General features: G+C 50.7%; 6 protein-coding genes across 6 annotated transcripts; 3 read left to right on the forward strand and 3 right to left on the reverse strand.

Annotated features, from left to right (window-relative positions):
• Positions 1 to 1,660: 1,660 nt before the first annotated feature.
• FTJAE_9066 (capsular associated (CAP10)) lies at positions 1,661 to 3,671 on the forward strand (the record flags this gene model as incomplete). The annotated part of the gene is made up of 3 exons (XM_037355948.1): positions 1,661 to 1,855; positions 1,924 to 2,500; positions 2,548 to 3,671. 3 exons carry the CDS (start codon positions 1,661 to 1,663, stop codon positions 3,669 to 3,671), a joined length of 1,896 nt encoding a protein of 631 aa, XP_037203869.1.
• A 245-nt stretch (positions 3,672 to 3,916) lies between these two features.
• Positions 3,917 to 5,745, reverse strand: FTJAE_9067 (mitochondrial transcription factor 1; the record flags this gene model as incomplete). The annotated part of the gene is made up of 2 exons (XM_037355949.1): positions 3,917 to 5,466; positions 5,511 to 5,745. The coding sequence occupies 2 exons, from the start codon at positions 5,743 to 5,745 to the stop codon at positions 3,917 to 3,919; spliced, it is 1,785 nt and encodes a 594-aa protein (XP_037203870.1).
• Positions 5,746 to 6,747: 1,002 nt separating this feature from the next.
• Positions 6,748 to 8,136, reverse strand: FTJAE_9068 (vacuolar sorting-associated 4; the record flags this gene model as incomplete). Its single annotated transcript, XM_037355950.1, has 3 exons — positions 6,748 to 6,969; positions 7,016 to 7,466; positions 7,511 to 8,136. The coding sequence occupies 3 exons, from the start codon at positions 8,134 to 8,136 to the stop codon at positions 6,748 to 6,750; spliced, it is 1,299 nt and encodes a 432-aa protein (XP_037203871.1).
• Positions 8,137 to 8,595: 459 nt separating this feature from the next.
• Positions 8,596 to 9,105, forward strand: FTJAE_9069 (prefoldin beta subunit; the record flags this gene model as incomplete). The annotated part of the gene is made up of 4 exons (XM_037355951.1): positions 8,596 to 8,656; positions 8,704 to 8,774; positions 8,822 to 8,946; positions 8,991 to 9,105. The coding sequence occupies 4 exons, from the start codon at positions 8,596 to 8,598 to the stop codon at positions 9,103 to 9,105; spliced, it is 372 nt and encodes a 123-aa protein (XP_037203872.1).
• Positions 9,106 to 9,263: 158 nt separating this feature from the next.
• On the reverse strand, positions 9,264 to 9,996 carry FTJAE_9070 (uncharacterized protein; the record flags this gene model as incomplete). The annotated part of the gene is made up of 2 exons (XM_037355953.1): positions 9,264 to 9,880; positions 9,930 to 9,996. 2 exons carry the CDS (start codon positions 9,994 to 9,996, stop codon positions 9,264 to 9,266), a joined length of 684 nt encoding a protein of 227 aa, XP_037203873.1.
• A 1,090-nt stretch (positions 9,997 to 11,086) lies between these two features.
• On the forward strand, positions 11,087 to 12,110 carry FTJAE_9071 (AMSH-like protease sst2; the record flags this gene model as incomplete). Its single annotated transcript, XM_037355954.1, has 2 exons — positions 11,087 to 11,224; positions 11,277 to 12,110. Coding segments are annotated over 2 exons (972 nt in total), but the record flags the coding sequence as incomplete, so codon positions are not given.

Genomic DNA, 12,110 nt, shown 5'->3' on the forward strand with positions numbered 1-12,110 from the left:
GCAATGACCCTCCTGACGGCATGTAAACAAACACAGGCAAATTCGATATCCACTTGATCTCATTCAATATTCAATTCATCCATGGATCTTTGGTAGAGATCGCGTGCCCGGGAGCGGAGACTAGCAGCCACACCGTTCAGGGGCTCAATTCAAACCGCTGCATGCGCCGTCGGGAGTGATGGGATTAGATCGATTCTGTGCGGCTGAAATTAAACAAACTATTTGGAGAAACACAAAAAAAAAGCTTGGCTATCGAAACGTCGTCCGTTGTGAACCTTGCAGTATGATAATCCAGTGGGACTTTGGATTGTAACTTGAAGCTAGAAGTGGACATGCTCATTAAATACCTATTTTTACGGTGAGGAATGATCATTAATATTCATCGCCATGACTATTGTCCAAGTTGCAAGTTGATGAGAGAATCCCTGTACCTGTAATCAGAAACAGCTCTGACACGCGTCCCCCTCATGGATCACCTCCCAATGAAACTGTGCAACTCACATCAACCCGCCTTGTCCTTTCATCACAGGCGACGTTGCAAAAAAAAGAGGAACACTGTCCTCCCTTGAACTTGTCTAACCGATACATACTCTAGCAATGAGATTGGCTACTTTCTCTCTGAGACACCAAACACGTTTCCCGTCAGATGAATCTCAAAAAGTACCTACCTTCTGTAAAGGAAAAAACAGTGCCACCGTAGAATACTACATGACGCGTGTAAAGCGTCTGATCGACCCCTGATTTATCCAAGTTTAATCCCAAGATGCAACACATAATGTGGACTTTCCAGCGCCTACAGCACCTAACTCCCCCTGTAGCAAAGGGAAAAATTAAGAACCCCCGATGCAGAGAGACCCACAGAAACGTCCCCTACTCCAAAATCGCCCGTCCAAGCCCCTGAGTCGTTGTACCTCCATCTCCTGCAGATTTATTACAGAGTGGGAAGTACCACGGCAGCTAAATTGGTGAGATCCCACATTTTAGGTTGGGCTAGTCTGAAGCTGGAGCTGTTCCCTGCTTTGCTATTTGAGATTCATCGCACGCAAATTGACTTGCTTGCACAAGCTCCTTTCAATCCTAACTAAACTCCCTCCCTCATTCCATTCCAGCGATTCGTGCTTGTTCCTTTGTTTCTCTTGCATTCTCCTAAAACCTCTCTCACTCTCTCTTCCACGACTAGAAAAAAACCTCACATTGACTCGGTGGATATCTTCAAGATAAACCCCCTTTTTTGTTTTGACAATCCTTGTCTGTCCAGTCTCTACAAACACTTTAAACCCACCCTCCCCACGTTACAGTACGTTTGAACGGGCACACTGCAGATATACATACATACATAACCCAAAACGAACGACTTGGCATCTTCCGTTCCCGAACGGCCATACTCACTCACAGATCGATTAATCATGTGTTGAAAAGAGCGACTGCTTTCACTATCTTCGACGTTTTCTTTTTTTTTATCTTCGTCGACTAGTCTCACCAAAAATAAACCGTCGCCCTGCCCCGCGATCGACCACCTCTTTCTCTTCCACTACCGCATTCGTCATCCCTTTTCGCCCTCAAAAACCCTGCGCATTTCGATTTCTGTCGCTGGCGTCAGATTTCTGCGCCGTAATCGGCTACGATCATTTCACTGTCGAATACCGACGACATGCCCAAGATGCTTGCGCCTGGGTTCAGGACGCGGCGCAGCTCCTCCTTCATTCGATTCGGCGCCCTCGCTGCTCTCGTCCTCTTTGCGTTCTGGTCCTTTAGCAATCGCTCTCCTGCGCCGTCTCTGCTACCGATACAGAAATCACAACCTGCTGCTGCTGAGGGCGCTGATTCGTTTCCTGTGAAGGCAGCAGAGCAACCTGTATGTTTTAAGCCTGCGAGCTTGGTGACACGTGCTAACTTATAAAGTTCTCAAATAAACCCGTGCAGGGCGCTCATCCGATTGACAAGCTCATCAACGACGGCGGAAAACGATACAAAGATCTCCTCTCCAGAGAATCGCATACCCTCGAAGAAGCAGCCCAAGCGTACCGTAAACGCCGTGGTCGTCATCCCCCGCCAGGTTTCGACAAATGGTGGGACTTCGCCAAGCAGAACAACGCCATTGTGGTGGAGGAGTTCTGGGATCAGGTTTACCACGATATCGACCCGTTTTGGGGCGTTCCCCAACCTATCATCCGAAAAGAGGCGTACAGCTTTGAGATGTCGATCCACATTCGAAACGGTAAAGCCAATTCAACGAGTGATTGGTTCTGGACGTTGATTTGGCTTGATATGATTCGCTCTATTGAACATATGGTTCCTGATCTGGATATGCCGTTGAATGCGATGGACGAACCCCGTCTTGTGGTGCCGTGGGAGGATATTGATGGATACATGACCAAGGGCGCTGCGTCGCGGAGTCTATGGCCTGCGAAGGAGGTTGTCTCAGAGTTTCAGAAGCTTCCTACTGCTGGACGACATGACAGGGACGTCAGAATTCCTTTCAAGCGATGGGAAAAGACTAGTACGTCAGACAGAGACTTTTACCATGGCGTTTGCTAACAGACACAGGCCCATACTGGCCAATTGCCCGTCGAGGATGTCCCCCAGACAGTCCAGCCCGCCAAGCGCCTCTAAAAGAATCCTTCAACCACCCCCCCGAAATCGACATCTCCAACGCCGAGAAGCACTCTTTCGCAGGCTACGTCTCCAATTTTACACTATCGAGCGAAATCTGCCACCAACCCGACCTCCAAGGCCTAAACGGTCTTTTGATCAACCCAATCTCAGTTTCTTCTACAAAAGTCCTGTTTCCTATGTTTGGCGGCTCGAAACTCGCCATCAACAACGAAATTCTGCTCCCGCCGCCGATTTACTGGAAGGGAGAGGATCGCTTCACGGGCGGTGAGGATAATGATGTGGAGTGGCAGAATAAGGGAAATACTGTGGTCTGGCGTGGCGTCGCGACGGGAGGCAAGAATAAGCCTGAGAATTGGCGTGGTTTTCACCGTCATCGCTTTGTCTCGATGCTCAACCAGACAAAGGTCTCGGCTGTTGAGCACGGTAAGGAGAAGCCTGAGAATTTCGTCCTTCCTTCGGAGAAGTATCATCTTCACGCGCAAGCTGATGGTCGTCTTGGGGAGTGGGTCGGCGAGTGGTCTGAAGTAGGCTTCGTGGATCTCATGTGCTCACCCTCTGAAGATGACGGACGGTGCTGGTACACGGATCACTACTTCGCCAAGGTTGACGGCATGGACATGCACGAGCAGTTCGACTACAAATACGTTCCCGATATCGACGGAAACTCTTTCTCAGGTCGTTACCTCGGCTTCCTCAACTCGACATCCCTCCCCATAAAAGCAACCCTCTTCAGAGAATGGCACGACAGCCGTCTCGTGCCGTGGGTGCACTTCGTCCCCATGGACAACAGATTCCAGGACTTTTACGGCATAATGGAGTATTTCAGAGGGTACGGCGAAACAAGCGGTCACGATAAAGCTGCGCAGCGAATTGCGCTCGAGGGCAAAGAGTGGGCGAATAAAGTACTCAGAAAAGAGGACATGCAGATCTATGTGCTGCGGTTGTTGTTGGAGTACGGCAGGGTCATTGCGGATGATAGGGATAAGATGGGGTGGGTTGACGATGCGCTCAAGGATCCGTCTATCGAGAAGACGTGGAGCAAGTTGAAGATATGATACATCATTGTGTGGAGTTGGCCTTGATTTGGTAGGCGATGGCGTTTTGGCGTGGTTTTATTTTTGATGCATGTCGTTTTGCTCTACGGACAACGACCGGGGTTTATGGCATCTAAGTCAAGTACAGTACATAAGTTACAGCTCAGAATGAGTTCTCAGTCCATTGTATCAATTATCATGATATACACTTCTATTTTGTCTATGGTACATGTAAAATATTTTATGTGTCGCTGTATTCGTACAATTCATATAACACCGCCCATGGAGGAACCCTTGGACTCGTCTTCTTGAGGTGGGTCAATGTCATAATCATCCATCAACCTCCCCACAAGCGTAGTATACTCTGGAGCAAACGGCCACTCCAGATATGCCTTGATTATATCCGCCCATTGATCCTGCGTAACACAGCGCGCTACCAACTCTCCATGTCCTGAGAGAGGAGATCCGCCGAGCTTGGGATCACGAAGCGATTTGATATCAGCTGCACAGTCGCCAAAGCCAGGCCAAACGCCGTCCATTGAGCTCGTTATTGGTGCAAGCATGTGCTGGAACCAGTAGCGGAGCATGGTATCTGAGATGGTACCGTTTCGCGAAGTCGGGCCGTGCTGCCGTGTGTACTTATTCATGGCCTTGGGCTGCAGGTCGAGCAGAGCGCAGGGCATGCGGGGATAGAATTCATCGGCGCGTGCGGCGAGAGGCTCAAAGGGGCGACGGTCCCAGTATAGAGTTGGAGTTTCTTGACGGAAGAGGTGGTAGTTATCGCGGACCATGAGCCATTCTTTCCGTGTGTTTTTCTTGACGACGTCGAGACGGGCGTTGAATTCTGCTTCGGCGGCGCGGAATTCCTTGGGTGACTTTTTCCAGAGCTTGTTGAGGAGCTCCTGCTGCTGGAGGAGTTCGAGGAAGAGCTGCGAATCCGCTGCGTCGTATTTTTCGCGGTAGCGCAGCATTTTTAAGCGTCTGGATGCCTCTGAGGCGCTGTCCTCTTTGAATGCTGTTTCTAAACCTTCGAGTTCTTCGCGGAAAGGTCGCATATGTCGGGGTGGATGAACGCCTGCGAGCTTCTTGCCGGCGACTTTTCGGTTGGCGCTGAGATTCTTGTACATGATCGTCTCGCGGCCCTTGGGCATCGTCAATCCAGCTTTCTTCATGCGCTCGAGGCAGTTGTACCCCGACTCCATGTTGATCCACTCATCGCGGAGCTCATAACGATCTTCGACCTCGACGTCATGGCCACAGATTTCATGGAGCCATTCGAGGGAGAGCTCTGCTTCAAAGGCGCTGCGTTTTCGACGGATGGCACTTCGTGGGAGGAGGCGCCGTTTGCCGTCGTCGGAGATCCATACTAGCATGCGCACGAGACCGTATTGCTGGAAGAGCGAGGCGGTGCGGATGCTGGACATGAGCTGGTAGAGAACCATTGTGCTTACGCACTCGAATGATTGGTACTTCTTCGGTGGGCAGTAGCACAGGTTGACGTTGACGAGGAGTGTGTCGTTGCGTTCGGGCTCGGCGGCGGGATCGCGGGCGGTTTGGTGAGGGAGGGATTCGAGGATGGAGGTTAGGTCTTTCCAGAGGATACCGGCTTTGGGAACGGCTTCGACGTTGGGTTTGTCGAGGAAGTCGCCCAAAAACGGCCTGTATAGCTCAATATCAGGTTCCATGAGGATGTGTTTTCGGGGCTGCACGAGATCATGGAGAGTGCGACTCCAGAGGCCGGGGCCGGGGTTTATATCGACAATGTCGCATCCTTTATGGCGATCGAACGAGGGGCCGATGTATTGAGCAATATCATCTACACAATAAGCTTCAAACCAAGAAATCGAGGGGTTATCGTACCGCAGAGACTTTGGCTGACGAGGTTGGCGCGGTGCTTGTCGCCTACAGGCGCTTTGGGGCGGCCGGCTTTCTGAGTCCATTGCCATAGTCCTGTATCTTGTAGGCGTTGGGAGAGTTCGTTTGAGGGTTCGAGTTGTTCGCTTGTGATTTTGCTGGAGGCGTGGCGAGTTAGGGAGGGTGAAGGGCGGATACGCCGTGGGAGTGATGAGCGAGCATTTTTGAAGGCGATGAACATGGGGATGTGTATGGCGTTTGGGTGGTCATGGATGGTGGGATGGTTGGCGATGGGATGAAATTATGTTTTTGCCGTGGGATACCGCTCGATAAGATGGATAAGATAAAGATAGTGGGGCAATGGCTTTAAAGTGGTTTACAGACAGCCTCTCTCTCTACTCTGCAGTTGAGCTTGTTTTTCATGACGATTGCTGTTTTTAGGTACTTAAGATTCTTTTGTATCCTCATCTCATCTGACCCTCCTTTGCCCTGGTCCTTTTTTTCGCTTTTTTGAATCACAATTCCCTTTGCTGGCATTGACTTGGCACGCCGATGAACCTGGGGGGGTTGCACTCCATCATGAAAGCTGTAAGCTGTGATTTACCAGGAGTTAGAGGCAGCCAGCCAACTTCCGAAAGAGCTTGGGATTGGCTGAGTCAAAGTTTAGGTAAGGTATTTAGCTTTGCAAGAAGCAACTTCATCATGTACCAAAAGTTGTTGTCTTTTGGTTATGAAGCTGCCTTTTTTGCTGGGTCATCGAGCCAGGTTTGCTTATTGGACTAAAGAAATCTTAACTCGACGTGCGTTCTGGGCAGAGTCGCAACTCCATCATAGATCAGAGGTTATCTTGACTACCTTACCTTGTATATTGAACTAAATAGAAAGTTGTAAGAAGTTCTTTAATCAACAATTCATTTTCCTTGGGCCTTTACATGGCTGACATTGATGCTTCACTTCAATTGTCCTTCAATTACCCTGCACTTCAGCATCATCAAGCATCTAACGCTAAACCCAATCTGTACAGCTCTCCCACCATCATCATTCACTCGGGTTGCTCTGCCTGGACCTTTACTCAAAATCGTGTATATATATCAACATTCATTTCATTTACCCACACACCATGTTCCCAAGTCAAGCCAAGCTACGAGATAAATAAAAACTCCACAAGACGCCGCCATGCTAAGACATAATCCTGTAAACTCGCTACCTCCCTTGTGTTTATATATCTGTCTGTTCTCCCCTATCATGCGCCCTCGCTTCCAAATTCATTGGTCCACTCAATCTGCCTTGCAATATCATCCTTGGAAACAGTTGGATGCGAATCGTCAAGCGCCATCTCGAAATCCTTCAGCGCTACATCTGGTGCAAGTAGTTCGTCGGATGAGACGTCGTCGTATGTCATCTCGATCTTTTCGGGGTCGCCTGGTGAGCAGGGCGTCAACATGCGCTTGCCGTCTTTCATAACCTGGGTTTGTTAGTCGAGATCGAATGCTGTGAAGGGGGTAACTTACAGGCTTGAAGTGTGTGGCTTGTAGAATCTTGCGGACTGGTCGCATGAGAGCGGATTGAACAACGTTGGCGATATCACTGCCAGACATTCCCTCTGACTTCGCTGCAAGAACATTGTAATCGCTGGCCTGGAGCGAGGTCTCAGTATCGCCGATGGCTAGCTTGAACATGCGCGCGCGACCGTTCATGTCGGGAAGACCAATATGCACACGGCGCTGGAAACGTCGGCGGATAGCAGCGTCTAATTGCCAGGGAATATTGGTGGCGCCCAGGACCAGAATACCCTTGCTGTCGTTGCCTACACCGTCCATCTGAACAAGTATCTCGGTCTTTATACGACGTGAGGCCTCGGATTCGCCTTCACCTCTTGGGCCGCACAGGGCATCGATCTCGTCGATGAAGATAACCGAGGGCTTGTTTTCGCGCGCCATGGAGAAGAGGAGCTTGACGAGTCTGCAGGGGTTAGATAGAGCGCCTAATGACTGCAGGGAACGTACCTTTCACTTTCACCCATCCATTTGCTGACCAAGTCGGAACTGCTGATACTGAAAAAGGTACTGTTTGCTTCTGTCGCTACAGCCTTGGCGAGGTAACTTTTACCCGTTCCTGGAGGACCGTACAGCAGAATACCCTTCCACGCCTGTCGCTTGCCCTGGAACAGACTGGGGAACTTGATGGGGAGGACAACAGCCTCCTTCAGCGTCTCCTTCGCACCCTCGAGACCAGCGATATCCTCCCACCGCACGTTGGGCCTCTCCTGGAGAATAGCACCAGACAGCGCGTTGCGCAACTTCTTGCTGTCGTCGTCCTCGCCAGCCTGCGGCTTCCCCTTGCCAGTCGAGCTGCCGTTAGCGCCCATGATGGCCTTTCCGCCGCCGCCGTTTGCGCTCTCGTTCTCAGCGGCGAGGAATTGCTTGAGCTTCTCTGCGCGGTCGAGGTACGTCGCCATCTTCTCCTGCATGGTGACTTTGAGGGCCTTGTTCTTCTCCCACTTGAGGGCCTTGACCCAGAGCTCCATGGAGGACATGTATAGGTCGAAGGCTTTTTGGTACTCCTTGTTGTGGTCGGCTGTGATCGCCTTCTGCACCTCTGCGATGGCGCGATCGCGGAAGTTGGTCGACATGGTGACGTTGTTTGGGGTCGATGAACGTGGGGGGAGGGGGTGACGAGACTCGAGGCTCCCAGAGGAGTAAGGGGATTTCGAAGAGAGGGTCGAGGAGGGAACAAACAGAGCCTCGAGAGGTTGAAGCAGAATTAAGATGGCGGACGGTGATGAGGCAACAGTGCAGCAACAAGCAAGGCAAGGCAGTAGGTACAGACGGACAGGTACAGTACAGGCTGTAGGTGGTGGATTGAATTGGCGGGGAAACATCAAGATCCACGGTTGGATTGGATTGATTGAGCGCAATGCTTATAGCGGGGCAGAGAGGGGCTGCACAACCTTTACCCTCTACCTCGAGCTTCTCGACCTCTGCCTTGGCGATTTAGGCGACAACTAAAGGACGCTCCAAAAAGACGAATCAGAAATAGGCAGGACATTTTCTCATCTGCTTAGTGATATTTTACCGCTTTTTACATCATCATGTCTGATCCCCAAGCACGGTTACAGGCGCTGTCTGAAGACTTTCAGAAGCTTCAAGGCGGTATGTTTAGGGACATTTTGAAGGGGAATTATGCTGATTGTGAGTAGAACTTCAGAACGCTGTGGCGTCGCGACAGAAGTTGGAGGGCCAGAAGCAGGAGAATCTTGGTGTGCAGCAGGTAAGTGTTGTTTTGAGATACAGTGAGCATGGGCTAATGAGGATCAGGAATTTGAGCGACTACAAGAGGGAGAGACAATCTACAAACTCGCTGGGCCAGTGTTGCTCAAGCAAGACAAGTTTGAGGCTGATAACACAGTCAAGGGTCGTCTAGACTTTATCAGTAGTGAAATGTGAGTATTCTTCTTCACTACATGCCGCAAGCTAATATTCTCAGTACACGGCTAGAAGACACAATCAAGGAGACACAAGAGAAGCTTGAGAAGAAAAAGACAGAGATCATTCAGATCCAGACCGCAGCTCAAAGCCAGGGCAAGGAAGCACCTCAGTAATGACGAGAGAGATGAAAGAAAAATAGACCATGAGTTGAGTTATATTCTACAGTACGCTGATTATTATAATGCAAATACCTGGCACTTTATGAGCGCCGCGCTAATCGGAGAGTCCCTTAAAAAACGCCAGTCGTTAAGTTAAAAGTTCGTGATGTGGTTTAGTTGATCGCCATGATGCTGAAGCCCCACGGAACGCCCATGTTCTTGTGGTCTTGAGCTGCGCTGGGGGAGAACATAAAGTCGTGCTTGTCATCTGCAGCAACGGGCTGAGGAGTCGCAGCGTCTTCGTCTGCGTCGATAGCAGAGAGGATAGCTTCAGCAACGTCGCTCTTGCGAGAACAATTCTCAAAAACAGCATCGCCCTCAATGAGACTCTGCATCAATGGGCGCTGATCACTCTCCGTGAAGAGCTGCACCTCACGGTTCAGAACACCATACGTGACCTTCTCGCCAGTCTGAGCCAAGCGCTGGAAGATTACAGTGAAGGCGGCGATGGCTTGTGCGAGGATACGGGCTTTTTGCTTGGAGCTCAGGTGGGCAAAGATCTCGGAGTCTTCTTCGAGGACGGATTGGGTGTTGGTGTCGAAGATGGATTGGAGGATGCGGTGCAGGATGTTGCGGCATGTTAGGTCGAGATCAGCGCTGACGTCGAGCTCGAAGACTGAGGAGATGCTGCGGAGAATGCTGGAGAGGGCGTCGAGAGGGCAGAGGTCGTTGGGGAGGGTGACATGCCCTTGGTCAATTGTGAAGATGTCAATTGCAGCGTTGACAGCGGCTGGGGATGTTAGTTGAGTTGAGGTTTGGGAGGGAGTGAGGGTGTTTACTTTTGCGGGTGGTGTCGATGTCGATCTCGACGCTTGAGACAATAGAGTTGTTCTTGATGACCTCCATTTTGATGTAAGTGAGTGAGTGATAGAGAAGTATGAGAGAAATAATGAGCTTGAATTGAGATATGATGCTAGACTTTATTACCATCCAAGACCTGGGGGATACAGCGGCTTTTAACCTCATCAGCCCCCTTATAAAAATTCTGCCAGGAGATGCCCAACTCGTTGAGGATACGACATGTTATCCTGGCAGCCTCAGTAACAAAGGCCCTCATGGCCACACCGTGGTCAATGCCCCCCTTACCTGAGGTGTCATGGGCGTGGATAGATGGGCCGATAACCGTCCTTCACCGTGGGGTGTACTGGTATTTGGCCGACACGACATGGTGGCGGGCATGATCATGATGAAGCTGATATATGATGCCAAGTTTGGGGGCAGACCAAGAGATAGCTTTCTCTTGGCAGATACATCACATTCTATACTTCATGATGAGATCTTGCCTGATCAAGCACTCTCTCAAAATGAGCATCTTTCCTCCGTCGTCTGTCTTGTTACCTCTTCTGGAAGTATCTCGTCAAGGATCATGACCCGGTTTCCCCGAGCCTAAACCTTGATTGCTGGGTATTTTTGCTGGCGAATTCTCCCGATGTCTAAAGAGAAAAAGCCGGAAGATATCGGGATGCAAGGACAAGCACTCAAGTTACTGAGGAAACTTCCAAGGAATATCCGACTCGGTGAGACAGCGTGGGGATTGCATTGCAGATGGGAGATGGAATTGTACGATTCACAGGAACTAAACACGCCATCTACTCCATGATTCGAGAAGTGGCTTGCGACGCCACAGATATGAGGCTGAACGTTTCATCATTTCGGCCTACTTGCATACTCCTCCCCTTTGGAATCAGTATCGGGTAAATGAATCCCCCCCACCATTGGGCATGGAGGGGCAAATCAATCAAGGTACCGAACAACGGGTGCGTCGTCACAGGACCCGTCTTTCTCAATGATTCCATCACCAGGCAGCTCCTAAAACGCTGGAACTGTTTTGAGTAACAAGCCACGCGGCGCCCGAACCATGAACTGGATATAATCCTCGACGACTCTAGCACAGTCATTTCCAGCTCGATAAAGTCACACTCGTCTTTGTTTCGCCATGGACTCGAGGATTGCCATGAGGCCGACCAGGCCGCAGACCGTCAAGGAGCTGGTGGCTCAGGCGGAGAACTTCAAGTTCAACACAAACATTCCGGTTAAGCACTGGACACGTGCGGCTGAGACGCTGTACCAAGAGGTTTGTTGCATTTACTATCTGCATCTTTGTTTGTGCGCAGCTAACGGCGTAGGCTTCGTTTGCAGTCTCGGATGGCGATTTCGGAAGAGCTTACATGATGCTGTATCGACACTCCGTGCTGGTCCTCAAGTACATCCCGACACATCCACAGTTCAAAGATCCCGACAACAAAAAGGTGTACAAAGTGCTATCGCGACGCATACCGCGTGTCATCCAAGACCTAGAACAACTGAAGCCCGAGATCGAGAATGCCGTCAAAGAATGGGAACGAATGGCGCTTTCGAATGCCGAGCCCGAACCATCGTCGCGATATGAACAGTTTGCAGCGCGCGATCCGAGTCTAACGGGCAATGCCAAGATTCTGGATGCGTTTGACAACCAGGATCTGGCTGTTGATCTTGCGCAGAAGGAATTGATGAGGAGGGATACTGCGCGGAGGGCTACGAGACAGGCGGGGATCACGGATGAGGATATCATGTCGAGAAGAAGAGGTGGGAGGTGGGATCAGTGGGATGGGGCAAGAGTTGGGGATGATGAGGATTTGAGGCGGCAGATGGAGGCGACGAGGCATGCTCTTGATTCGGCGCAGGAGAGACGGACTGATGATGATTACCGACCGACGTCGCATACGTACAATTACCCATCAATCTCGAGACCACGGGCCGTTGAATACGAAGGCCAAACACCAATACCTTCAATACAGCCGAGTCGACCACCCAAAGAACCCGTTGCTCCTCCGCCAAAAGAACCTCTACACACACCATCATTACAAAGTCTCCCACCAGCTCTTCCTCAAAAAGTTCCTCTACCAGGCTACGCACCTCTCATCCCCTCACCGTCACCCCAACCCGCCCGTCCCGAAGTCCCCCGCAAAGAAGCCCTCGAC

The sequence above is a fragment of the Fusarium tjaetaba genome, assembly GCF_013396195.1.
Source record: "Fusarium tjaetaba strain NRRL 66243 chromosome Unknown NRRL66243_c0000202, whole genome shotgun sequence".
Lineage (NCBI taxonomy): Eukaryota > Fungi > Ascomycota > Sordariomycetes > Hypocreales > Nectriaceae > Fusarium > Fusarium tjaetaba.